This window comes from Hemicordylus capensis, chromosome 10 (genome assembly GCF_027244095.1).
Source record: "Hemicordylus capensis ecotype Gifberg chromosome 10, rHemCap1.1.pri, whole genome shotgun sequence".
In the NCBI taxonomy this organism is placed as follows: domain Eukaryota; kingdom Metazoa; phylum Chordata; class Lepidosauria; order Squamata; family Cordylidae; genus Hemicordylus; species Hemicordylus capensis.
In genome coordinates, this window is record NC_069666.1 from 6,535,716 (window position 1) to 6,548,950 (window position 13,235).

The 13,235-nt window shown below is 44.3% G+C and overlaps 1 protein-coding gene across 1 annotated transcript; it reads right to left on the minus strand.

Moving 5' to 3' along the window:
* Positions 1 to 1,362: 1,362 nt before the first annotated feature.
* Positions 1,363 to 10,557, minus strand: SNRPA1 (small nuclear ribonucleoprotein polypeptide A'). Its single transcript, XM_053271800.1, has 9 exons — positions 10,356 to 10,557; positions 9,666 to 9,813; positions 9,383 to 9,461; positions 7,692 to 7,738; positions 6,198 to 6,300; positions 4,858 to 4,937; positions 4,354 to 4,429; positions 3,670 to 3,763; positions 1,363 to 1,626 (listed from the first exon to the last, which is right to left on the minus strand). The coding sequence occupies exons 1-9, from the start codon at positions 10,435 to 10,437 to the stop codon at positions 1,568 to 1,570; spliced, it is 768 nt and encodes a 255-aa protein (XP_053127775.1). The 5' UTR covers positions 10,438 to 10,557; the 3' UTR covers positions 1,363 to 1,567.
* Between the last annotated feature and the right edge of the window lie 2,678 nt (positions 10,558 to 13,235).

The following is a 13,235-nucleotide window of genomic DNA, read 5'->3' on the forward strand; positions in this document are numbered from 1 at the left end:
ATAGGGCTGGGAGAAACACCTGCCTGCAGCCTTGGAGGAGCTGCTGCCAGTCAGTATTAAGCTAGGTGCACCAAGAGTCTGAGGCCCTGTAAGGCAGCTGCCTCTGTTCCGATGCAGCTATGTCCATTTTGCCTGGTGGCACCCTGTTGAAAAGGAAGTGAAGCAGACACTAGCCCTGCCACAGCATCATGATGCCTATAGGTGTCTGTGCACATATATGCATTTTTCCATCCGTGACTGTACATGCAAGCATTGAAAAGTGCACACCCTTTGCATTTAATGCAGCATTTCAAGGTGCACAGCCATGCATACCTGGAAAGCAATACCTCCACCACCTCTGCAACTGTGCAACAGCCTCAAGGGCAAGCACAAACCATCATTTGCCAGCTCAGAGATATGGTTTGATGAAACCAGAAAAAAACAACTAACTGAAGGAGAGCACACAAGTAGAAGTAGGATCATGTGATCACACACATCATTACTATATTGTGGCAAACCACAGCTTGGGATTTGATTTTAACTGAGCCACTGTGTTTCTAAAGGTCGCGGATAAAAGCCAGGTAGAGGGTGTTAGAGGCAAGTTCCATGATTTAGTTTCTTTATTGCAGGCAAGTATGTAATGGCATCCAGAACATATTGTCACCCAGGAACAGTACTGACACATAAGAACCTAAGAAGAGCCCTGCTGGATCAGGCCTATCTAGTCCAGCATCCTGTTTCCCACAGTGGCCCACCAGAGACCTCTGGGGAAACCACAAGGAAGAGATGAAGGCATGCCCCCTCTCCTGCAATTGGTGTTGAGGCATCCTGCCTCTGAGCCTGGATACCTCCATCAGGAGTAGTAGCTATTGATCAACCTGTCCCCTCCATTATTGTGTCTAAGCCTCGCTTAAAGCAATCCAAGCTGGTGGCTGTCACCATATCCTATGGAAGAGAATTCCATAGATGAATTATGCACTGTATGGAAAAGTACTTCGGTTTGTCAGTCCTAAATTTCCTGGAAATCAGTTTCGTGGCTGACCGCTGGTTCTGATGTTGCGAGAGAAGGAGAACTTTTCCTTATTCACTCTTTGCACACCATGTATACTGCAGCATTTACCTGAATCCAAGACTAGATTTTTTCCAAATTATTTAATGTAAGAAATGGGGTGTCTGTCTTTAAATTTAAAGTCTTCTTTCTTTGCGGTAAATACAGATAAATATATATTTTTAAAGAGGTCATCTTAAATTCAGAGTCATCTTCTATTCAGGTAAATGTCATAGTTTTATAAACCTCTCAACACACTTGTGAGTGGTGGTTATTCAGAGAAAGCAACAATACTTTTGTTTTTGTTTAAAGTGAAACATTTCCACCAACCTTAATGCACTTGGAGGGAGGAGTTTTATTTTACCTCAAAATAAAGTACAGTATAAAAATTTACAAACCATAGTTCACATATAATAGAACAAAACCTTAAACAAACATACAAAAAAACCCTGCACTCCCAACAATAAATCCAGAAGCTTTGACAAATCAACAATGATACAACAGAATTCTATGGACTATCCAGAGGCAGAAAAATGCATCTTAAGTTCCGTTCGCCATGGAGTCTTCTTCCATCTCTTCTTCAGCATCATCCGAGGGGCCTAAAGAACACAAGAGTTACTTATTAGTGCTTGAAATAATTCTGTCCACTGGGCAGATGCAAGATGAATACCTTTTAGAAGGTGTAATCATTTTTAAGTTACGTCTCTCATCCTAGGAACCCATTCTTAAGGGTTGCTTCCCATGTCTTGCAACGAGTCAACCTGGCCGATTCGGATGAAGCGGATTTGCATCAATTTATGTTTAACTGCATAATGTTTGCTTCCTCATGTTGCCCTGTGGCGTTAAGGCTACTAGCCACTCAAGGAGCATAGGAAGCTGCTCTATACCATGTCAAACTATTGCTCCATCTAGCTCACTATTGTCTACACTGACTGGCAACAGTTCTCCACAGATTCAGTCAGGAGTCTCCCCCCGATCTTTACCTGGAGATGTTGCCAGGGAGTGGTCCTGGGACCTTCTGCATGCAGATGCTCTTCCTTCCACTGAGCTATGGTCCCATCCTGGCCTACAGCGCTCACATGCAGTCTGGGATTCCTTCCCAGATGTTACTGACTACAACTCCCAGCATTTCCAGCTACAATGGCGTTTGGCAGGGGATTATGGGAGTTGTAGTCAACATCTGAGAATTACTGTTAGAGGGAACACTGCTCACATGTGTTTTGGATATGAGAGACTACAAAGCAAGGTGGACTTTGCTTAGCAAAGGGGACAATTCATGTTTGGTACCACAAGACCAGCTCTCCTCCCCACTATGGGCAGGAAGGTCTCACTTCTGCACCTGCTTCCTTTTTTTTTTAGCATTTAAGATGCCCTAATTGTGAGTTTTAAATCCATGTATTAAGTGTAATCACTGAATTTGTCTCTTTTTGAACTGTCAGAGTTTAAGCGACGGAGGGACACACCTTTGTAAAGTATGGCTATGGTATGCATGTTTTGAAGGCCTAGACTGAAGAATGTACATCCATACCAAAAATAAATGTAAAAGCCTGCACATAGAAGACCTGCACGTCAAGGGAAAGGCTAGATTAGCACCTTTCAGTCAGCCATGCTGCTTTTCTGTATATGGGGCTGTAGCTGTGCTAGAGCGTCTGCTTTGCAGGCAGAAGGTTCCAGGTTCAATCCCTGGCGGCACCTCCAAGTAGGGCTGGGAGACTCCTGCCTGAAACCCTGGAGAGTTGCTGCCAGTCAGAGTAGATGATATTGAGCAAGATCAGGGTTGCACAACTCCAGCCCTCCTGCAGATGTTGGACTACAGCTCCCCTAGTCCCTGACTAATGTCCAGTATGGCTGAGGATGATGGGAGCAGTAGTCCAAAAAGAGCTGGAGGGCCAAAATTGTGCAGCCTTGTACTAGATGGGCTTTCCCCTGTTAACTGGGCATAGAGGTGGTGATTCTCTTATATTTAGTGGGGGGAGCAAATGGCCCTATCCAACCCCTGCACAGCATCCATCCAGTGACTGTTGCTGGTGTCTGCCTTTATATTTCTTTTTAGGTTGTGAGCCCTTTGGGGACAGGGGATCATTTACTTTTTCTTTGTAAACCCCTCTGAGAACATATATTGAAGAGCCAGCGTGGTGTAGTGGTTAGAGTGCTGGACTACCACTAGGGAGACCCGGGTTCAAATCCCCATTCAGCCATGCTCCTTGCTGGATGACTCTGAGCCTATCACTTCTGTCTCTCAGCCTAACCTACTTCAAAGAGTTGCTGTGAGGAGAAGTTAACTATGTATGCCGCTCTGGGCTCCTTGGAGGAAGAGCGGGCTATAAAGAGGAGGAGGAGGAGGACCACCCCCACCGGTCTGACTCAGCATAAGGCAGTTTCTTATGCAGAGGAACATAATTTTGTACAGAGGAGCATTTTTCAGAAATGGCAGCCTCCACCTGCAGTGCGAATACTTCTTACCATGAAAAATAACCAGAGCTGGCATCATAAAAGGAGCAACAGACCCATTTGGGCCACAGGTTGTTTTAGAACGTTAAGCACATGGAATCTTTCACAACACCAAGCACGTGCCCCTAACGCCCGCCTATTCCTTCCAAGTTACCTTCATGCTGACTGAGCCCTCTGAAGCGGTTCCTTACCTGCTTTGCGGTCTCGGCCGGGTATCTGACCAGCCTGCAGCAAGCCTTTGAGCCTCTCGACTTCCGCCAGGGTTGTGGCATTGGCAATGGCATTCTTAAGAGGGAAAAGGTCGACTGGTCAGTCATGCAAGGTTTTCAAGAGGTTGTTTAAGGCACATTTCCCAGGAATTGAATGCAATTACAAGGCTGCTATTTATGCAGGTCTACACACTGGACCAAGCATCACTTACAACTTGTTTAATATCTAACTATTAATTAATTATTATCTAATTAATAATATTAAACTTGTTTAATAAATTGCCAACCATAAGGTGGAGCTTCAGTATCTGTTGCACCTTCAGCTTTTTCCTTCTCTTCAAATTGATCCATTTGCTTTAACTTAGCAGTATGTACACACCTTAGCTTTTAGGACAACATAACTTTCTCTACTAGGAGCAAGACAGTTACTGAAACATGCGAAATCCATACTTCCCCTTTAGCTGAGAAAAGCAACACAGTCCTAGCAGATTTATCACAAAGCATCTTTGTGATCAATGTGCCCATACACAAAATAATTCTTGATTTCTGGAAGTTAATGATAGCAAATGCTTTAATATAAAATCTGGCAGGTGAAGGCCATGATTTCACATCGTTGTCTTGCTTTCTGTAGTGGGTTTCCCCATCTAGCAATCTGAAAACCTTTACCTTAATAGCCTCCACATCGCCTGGGGATGGCCCAGCTTTCTTTTTGTCAGTTGGTAAACCAGCACCTGGGTTGAAACTTCAGAAGAAAAGAGGCACAGGGTTAGAACACAGAGGATTTCACCAGCTTCTCTAGCTTCCAAAGAGAAGTCTCTGGAAGCACTGATTTCAATCAAGTGTAGTATCTTATCTTTGTTAACAAACTGATACAGTGAAATAAGAGCTCCTTCAGAAACACCATCAGGGTGACCTCCCCACACCCCACCCTTTTACAGCCTTCCAAGAAAACGACAAATTGTGTATGTGGTTTAAGCCGCCAGCTTGGGTATCAATGAACATTTATGGTGTACTGGGCAATGCGAAATTACAAAATTTGCCATTCAAGAACTAGAAAATTTGGTGCTAGCTAGTGTCTGCTGCTGGCTTTTCACTGTCCTTGAGGACTGCCGTTAGCTGTGGTGTTTCTGAAGGAGACTGTCTGTTTTAAAGTGGTTATCCGTATCTTACGTTTTTGTTCTCCTGGCAATATCCTTTGCAAGCTGGGCACCCCGTTTGCCCTTGAACATTTTCTCTGCCTCCTGACGCTCCTACAGCGATACCACACACACACAAAGTTAATGCAACATCAACACATAGCTTCTTTCTCCAAAAGGAGATTGCTCAATGGGTGGCAATTATGGAAAAAATGTTTAAAAGCACATCAACGCCAAAATAAAGCCTTTAAACTTGAGCAAGGGTGGCAAGAGAGTCCATGGAGATTTCCCCAAACGCTTCCTCTCTGAAAAGTTCCATTTTCAAAAGGTATGCACTTATCTAACATAGGAACAAAGGAAGCTGCCTTCTACCAAGTCAGACCACGCTGGTCCATCTAGCTTAGTACTCAACTACAGCCCTCCTGCAGACAGATGTTGGCCTACAACTCCCATAATTCCTGGCTACTGGCCATTGTGATTGGGGATTATGGGAGTTGTAGTCCAAAAACCATTGGGGGGCGTAGGTTGAGGAGGCCTGGTCTATATGGACTGGCAACAGCTTCTCCAAGGTTGCAGGCAGGAGTCTCTCTCAGCCCTATCTTGGGGATGGAACTTGGAACCTTCTGCATGCGAGCTTGCAGGTGCTCGACCCAGGGTGGCCCCACCCCCTAAGGGGAATATCTCACAGTGCTCACAAGTGGTCTCCCATTCAAATGTGAACCAGGATGAACCCTGCTTAGCAAAGGGGACAATTCATGCTTGCTACCACAAGGCCAGCTCTCCTCGCATTATCCCAGAATCTTGCTCACCGGAGTGCCAAAGAACAATTGAACTGTACATGCACTGTGGCATGAGGAACTCCTTTTAGCCTGGATGTATCCTTGATCTGATCAGCTTTCCCTGCTCCAGCCATAAGTATGGAAAGGCACTTGGCATCAGTGTTCCCTATAACAAGGATTCCCAGGTGTTGATGAACCTCAACTCCCTTCATCCCCAGCCAAAGGCCATTGCAGCTGGGGGTCCTGGGAGTTGTAGTCAACACCTGGTAATCCTTGTTATAGGGAACAGTGCATTTCCAGGAATTATCTTTGCAAATGCTTTGCAGAGAGAACGGAGGCAGGGGCTGACATTTGCTGGCTAGAGATAAGACATACTTTTTTAATTTTATTTTTAAAAACCTCCCAGAGTGATGGCTGTAGATCCATAATTTGCTTCTAGTAGCTGCATTTAGGCTCATACAAAATCAACTGTGATGCTGTACAGATTATGTTAAGTTAAAGTTGTGAATTGATACAAACATCTCCCATCGGATAAAAATGAAAAATAAGTATTTAATAGCTTATCAAAAGACAGAGTAAGTATCAAGAGACTTACTTTTAATTTCACTTTCTGGAAATCCAGTACTCTAACTTGTGGGACCTTGTGGATTACATACAACCTATAATGCTTCTTATTTGTCACAGGGTTCCTCAAAATACTAAGGAAAGCAGGAAGGGGAGGGGGGAAGAGAAAGATTTACATAACAGTTACAGGTACGGCTGGAGAGACATTGGCTCTGCTTCCAGTTTCCCGCAGAAAGCTTCGCTAGCAGTCTACATCCTCCAAAACAAGATAAATCTTCATACCGCTCAAAGCTATCAAACTTTAATTTGCAGTTCTGGCTCATGGTTGCTTAACTTCTTCACAGTGCATTATTTCGACATTTATCTTGGCTTTTCTTTCCTGAGTGTTTGGGAACGTCCGTGAGCCCCTTATAAGGTCTGGAAGCCTTGCCAGCCTCTTGACCATGTACTGGCTCACTAACAGATGGTGGCACAATAAACACTCTGGAATCAAAAGGCTGGGGGGCATATACAGCAGAAAAATAGACCCATTGTCCAGCTCAGATTTGGCCACATGAAACCTTATGCTTCTTTAAAGACCTGGTTCAATTTTATTTCTTATTTTTAAAACTTTCCCTACCAAGTCAATATATCCATATCTGGAAAGAGATTGTTGTGTCTACTTAATGGGAATCAATTCTGAACTGGATCATCATGACCGATCATCGTCTTTTGAAGAAAGAGAGACAAGCTACTGGACTATTAGATTTTAAAATCAGCTTAAATGTATTATTCCTTCTATCAGAAGTTCATGCTTTTGTTTTTTTAGTTAATTTTGAAAGCAAACATACGTAAAGTGTTAACATACAAGCACTATATTGTTTTGAAAGTGCTTTAATATAGCATTTATTTAAAAGGCAATAGGCACAATTCAGAACAAGTTCATGACTAACTTTACAGTGTGCTTAGTTATGAGTTGACAAACTTAGTCTGGATCCTGTCCATTATGCTTGAGTTGTTAAAGTGTGTGTGAATGTGTGGGGGAGTTATTCAGTAAGTGAGAAAAGCGGGGGGACAATTAGCCTGCAGTATCACACTGTGATGATCACCTTGCAAAACTGGGAGATCAGAACAGACACCTCCATCATCCAGTGAGGATGCTTAGCCACAGTCTCCACCTATGAGCAGAGGGCATTTAAACACCAGCTCCATCATGCTCTCTGGGCAATATGCCCAGAGAGATATGAACCCCCCGACATCTGGGTAAAAATTTTAGAGATCTCCAAATTTTTGGTTTAGCTCCAATAAGTAAACTGCCAAGAAGAAAGTGTGTATTTTTAGCAGTAGGCTTTATTTTTGCAACGAACATGAAGGCCAGAAGATTTATAGAAAATAAAACAGGCTGTCTCACAATCCTAATAAGTCTCTGCAGAAAGATGCTTTAGGAGCAGAATACTGCCAGCTGCAGAGCAGAAAATCTGCAGATTTTCTGACTTCTGGAAGTCAGACTACAAGGCGTCACTCACAAAAAAGCCAAGTATCATACCTTAGATAAGTCAGTGATTTAACAGTTGCCAGAGGATCCAGATCACCCTGAATAAAGAACAGAAAATAAGTTAGTTATTTTGTTTCTCCCCCCTCCTCCACAACACACTTCATGTTTCAACCAGTTTCTCACTTTGTACACAGAGGAGGGGGAAGAGAAAAAGAGGAGCACAAAAGTCTATTAAAATGTGAACATGCCCCCAAATACAGATATTCATTTACAAAAGTCCTTATTAACCAGCCATGAAATGCCAGGAATTCTGTGTTTATGTGAACAGCAGCTGCCTTTTCAAAATAAGAATATTGGAACCGTGACCTCGGAATTTCAGCAATGGAAACAAGCCGAGTTCTTCAACTGTAACTGAAAAGACATACATGGCCACTCCTAAGTGCAGCATGAAGACACAAATGGAAGTTAATTCTGGGTGGCAAGAGTCCCCCCCCCTCCTTTTCCTGTATCTTCCAGAGTCTTTCCTAAATAAATACTATCATAGGGATTGCTAAACCATGACTCTGTGACCTTCTTTTGTAAACACATAAACACCATTAAAAGCACGTAGCATCCATACAGGCCTTGGAACCCAACCGATCTCCAAATCCATCTCCCCTCCCAGACACGCAAAGGAACTGGCAGTGGCTGCAGCTGTGCAATCTAGGGAGCTCCTCGCAATCTTAAGGTGGGAGGAGCAGGAGGCCAGATGCTTGTGGGGGGAAAGAGGTGGACAGGATTATTTATTTGAGAGGGGGAACAGAGCCAGCAGTGGCTGTGGGGTGGCAAGAGCTGATGTCAGCCATATGGCTATTCTGGCATGCAACCTTTTGCAAAGCTGGCCACCCTCAGACAGTTTACTTTAAGGTTTCTTTGCAATCCTGGGTGCTTGTCAAAATGGTTAGCAACTAAGGATGTTTTCCATTTAACATGACTTTTGTTACTTGCACTCAATGTACAGTTTTGCTAGCAGGTTTCAAGACCAAGTGGAGTAGGAATGTGCACGAACCTCAGCTTATGCCCAGGTTCGAATATGAACCGGTTCGGCAGTTTGAGGGCAGTGAGTGGCATCTTTAAAAGTGAGTAGAGCAGGTCCTTGCCGTGTCCCACTGCTCCATTCAGCTTCTTGCTGCTGCAGTCACAGTGCTCCCCTCGCCAACAGCCCGCGTGCAGTGGCAGCGTGCACATGGTCTCTGCACATGCACAGATATCCATGTGATGCCCTCAAATGGGTATCTACAGCCTGATGTACACCTGTTACCAACAGAAGTTGATCTAGTCATGTTCTCTATTTTACACCTCTCACATGTCTCCAAGCAAAAACAATTTCTATCGCTCAACAGCAGATGCATGAAGCCTGAGTGGGGAGTCCTTGCTTTTTTAATCAACCGCAGCACAAAGTCATTTTAATCATCACAGGGTCTCATTTAAGCATCCACGTGAAACATACAGTCTACAGTAACTTACTCTGGCACCTCTTGCTAAATTGCAACCACTCCCAATAAATCAGAACAGGCAACACCTTTCATCATACCAAAACTTCCTGAACTAATCTGAGAACATTCTGGTCCAAACTTAAACACACACATATACCTAGTGATTTAGAAAATGTGGTATTCCATCACTTGGAAGCTTTTCTGTTGAAGAGCAAAGTATGACGTTAAAATAAATGCAAAAATATAATTTCAACTTGTTTGACTTACCAGCTCCAGGATGTTGTTGTTGGTAAGAATAAGTTCCGTAAGATTTGGTATAGACTGCTCAAGTGCCTCACCGATTCGGCTAAAAGAAAAAAGAAAAAAAGCTATCAAACTAATTACAGCTGGAAAGAATTAATGTAGCTCTGTGCTTCTCTCTAGAAGTCAAATGGGACACTGTTCTTGAGCTTCCATTTGTATAGGTGGCAGAGCATCTAGAACTACCATTGCACTCAGACCAGTATCAAGGAAGTCCACGACTCAACGCTGCACCTGTAGACAAGCTCACCTTAACCTGTTGTTATTCATCAGCAACGTTTTCAGCCTCTTCAGCAGTGGAAACCCATCTAACTTCCGAATCTCATTGTCGGAGAAATCGATGGCATCAAACTGGTCCAGGGTGGCACCCAAGTTCTCAATCACAGGGATCTTATACCCTGAAGAAACATCACAAGACACACACATTTGTTGCAGCCCATATGGGGAATGGGAAATCTATGCTTTGAGCATGTAACAGCTCAATCATTGCTATCACAGGAACATAGGAAGTTGCCTTATAGTGAGTCAGACCCTTGGTCCAACCAGATCGAAATCATCTACACTGATCGGCAGTGGCTTTCCAAGGTCGCAGGCAGGAATCTTTCCCAGCCCTACCTGGGAAACCTGCTTAGGTTTTTTAGAGCTTAGGTCGAACCTGCTTAGCAAAGGATTCATGCTTGCGACCACAAGGCCAGCGCGGCTAAGGATAACGGGAGTTGTAGTTCACCAACAGCTGAAGTGACAAAGGTTGCCCACCCCTGCCTAGAACGAGACTCCCCTCCGCGAGTCTCTCCGTCTGGTGAGATGACCCTCACTGGACACCGTCCACAGCGCTTCTCCCCCCACCCCCGGGCCCCCGCGCGTTGTTCCCCCTGCTAGCCCCGCCCCCCTCGGGCCTACTCAGGCAGCTCGACCCTCCCCCACGCCACCGGCCTCTCACCACGCAAATCAAGCTCTCGGTCCCGCACGGCGTTGGTGTATTGCGCCGCCTGCTCAATGAGCTCGGCCGTCAGCTTCACCATCTCTGCTTCTCCGGGTTTTTGCCTCTCTCCGCTTCGAGCCTCACGCGCCCCTCTTGCCCCGCCGCGAGAGCAATCGAAAAAGCACGCATGCGTCGTCTTCCGCTGCGCAGCCCAGGCTGCTGAGCGGCCGAGGTGCTGATGCAAAGGCAGCAGGAGACGAGCACCGAGCTGTCGAGCGGCGGGCGCTTTCCTGTCGTCATGGTGACGCGCTTGAGGCCTAGCGAAGCTTTTTCTTGTTCGGGAGGAAGGTCTCTAAAACAAACAAACAAACAAACAAACAAACACCGTTTACTCGGGAAGAAGGAGCCGGCGGGCTGTATAGCAATGCAGGCAAAGTACGGTTTTACTTGGGAGCACTTACTCTGGAGAGAAATCCCCTTGAACTGAAAAGGTAGGGCCAGAGATGCGCGGGGTGGAATGTCCCCCAGGAAAAATTACTTTCTTATTTAATTTATTTTTCCTTTTCATATATAGATACAGTAAGGGGAAAATAATGTGGTGGGGAGTTTTGTTTTTGTTTTTTAAAAACTGTATAAATAGGTCCAAAAAACATGCCAAATCAGTCTGTTTTAAGGGCATCATGAAAACGTGTATCGCAATTTTTTTTTTCTTGAGAGGGGAGGACAATGCAAATTTTATGCATATGAAGGTCTCTGAGGCAGGTATCCTTTCCCCACCACTTTACACACACACATACACACACATATATATAAAATTTATTTAACATATTTGTATACCGCCCACAACCAAAGGCTCTCGGCGGTTTACAACTTTAAAACATACCAAGAAATTTTAAAAACAATGTAAAACATATAAAAGTTCAAATTAAAATAACTGGGGGGGGGCGGGGGGAGGAACCCACTAGATAGCTCAAAAGCTTGTCTGTAGAGATGTGTCTTGGTTGTTTCCTAAACTTCCTCAAGTTGTTTCACTTGAGATCTTTTCAAGTGAATTTTCAAGTGAAGGTCCCAGGAATTGAACCTGGGACGCAGCGTTCCCTCTAAGAGGGATTCCCAGATGTTGTTGACTACAACTCCTGGAATCACCAGCTGTAAGTGGCTTTAACTTGGGGATTCTGGGAGTTGTAGGCAACAACATCCGGGAATCCCTGTGAGAGGTAATGCTGCTGGGACTTTTTGCACGCAAAGGATGTGCTCTACCATTGACCCTATGGCCCTTTTTTAAAGGGGTTAGTTAGCTTTAAGGCCATTCACACTATTATAATTAGGGTAGGGCAAGTGTCCTGCCCTAGTTCGGGAGTTGTTCGCACTCCCGTTTTGTGAATGTGTGCGAGGGAAACAGCGAGGTTGGACGGGCAGGAAGTGATTGGGAGGAAGGAGATGGGTCGGAGGGAGATTCCTCCTACCTTGGTAAAGTGCTGGGTGCGAGAGCTGGGTAGGACAATGCTGTCCAGCCCAGGTTCTTTCCCCGATAATCACTTCCTCACCCTCCGGCCTCGCTGTTTCCCTCATACACGGCCACAAAATGGTAGCGTGCAAAGTGCACAGAACACTTGTCCTACCCTAATTAAAATTCTGTGAACTGCCTTTTTTGTGTAGTCTACAGTGCCTGGTAGCAGCTCTCCAAAAGAAGGTTTGGAGAAGTGGGTTTTTTAGAGCTTTCCTTCTTGCAGTTCACTACAACAGGGAGTCAAACTGAACTCAAACTTATATTGAAAAACCAGTTCAGGCAGTTTCTTTTCCCACTGAACTGGAGCTACACCACATGGTGGCAGACCAGCACCAAACATTTCACTCTGATTCCCTATTCCATCAAGCTGCCTATTTACCCAGAACAAATTTTAGCTCCGCTTGGCGCAGGTAATGGTCAGTGCAAAGGAAAAGGAAATGCACTTCCAAGTTCACAGCTGGTGAAAACATGATTTGTGGCTGACCACTGGGAACCTTCCTTTGCCAGGAAATAATAAAATTATTGTTAAACGACTATATGCCGCACTCAGCCGCAGTCAAGAAAGTTTCTTTTTCTTTCTTTCTTTTCTTTCTTTTTCTTTCTTTCTTTCTCTTTTTCTTTCCTTCCTTCCTCTATTTATGATTCTGTCAGTCATTAATGTGAACAGTTCATACAAAGGGAACCAAGGAAAGTAGAAAATAGAGAGATAAAACTTAAGTAATATATGCATAGCTATGCATGTCTAATCAGTTGTGGATTGTAACTTAAACCTTGCTGCAGCAACATATAATTGCTTGGAATGTACCCACTGACCTTATACAGCCCCACAAACCAATATCGTTGGCTTTGCAAGGATGTTACTTCAGGACTTCTGGCGAGTAGATCAGTGTGAATGTTTGGGCTTGAGGTAGATGCCAGGAAGCCCTTCTGCTCAAAATGCAGTGACTCAAATGAAATCAGCATAAGTATTTTGTGAATCAGTGTCAGCCGTTCCCTGTTGTCGTCATCATCATCATTATTATTATTAATAATGATAACTTTATGCCATGCCTCTCTGGATTTGATATGGATTTCATGCCTTCAATGTTCTACGTTCGGTCCAGTGGTGTAAATTCAGAGGTGTGTGTGGGGAGGGGGACACCTACAGGTATTGTTTGGAATGCCCCCTGCTGAAATGAGAGCATCTCCTTCTCTGTTTGTTGTCCGGAAGACCCGGAAGACTCTCCTGTTCTCGCCAGCTTTTACTTAGAATTCAGTTTAGTAATTTTATTTGTCTTAATAACTGTTTTATACTATTGTTTTTATTGTGCCTTGGGTATTTGGACCTGTGTTGACTTTTAAATATTATTTTAAATTTTGTACACCACCTACATACCAGGCAGTATAAA

Coding starts and splice junctions, on each gene's coding strand:
- SNRPA1 (XM_053271800.1), bottom strand. CDS start 10,437: ATGGTGAAGCTGACGGCCGAGCTCATTGAGCAGGCGGCGCAATACACC. Junction 9,814..10,355: donor CCGAGAGCTTGATTTGCGTG/GTGAGAGGCCGG, acceptor ATGTTTCTTCAG/GGTATAAGATCCCTGTGATT. Junction 3,764..4,353: donor GCGATGTGGAGGCTATTAAG/GTAAAGGTTTTC, acceptor TTCCCTCTTAAG/AATGCCATTGCCAATGCCAC.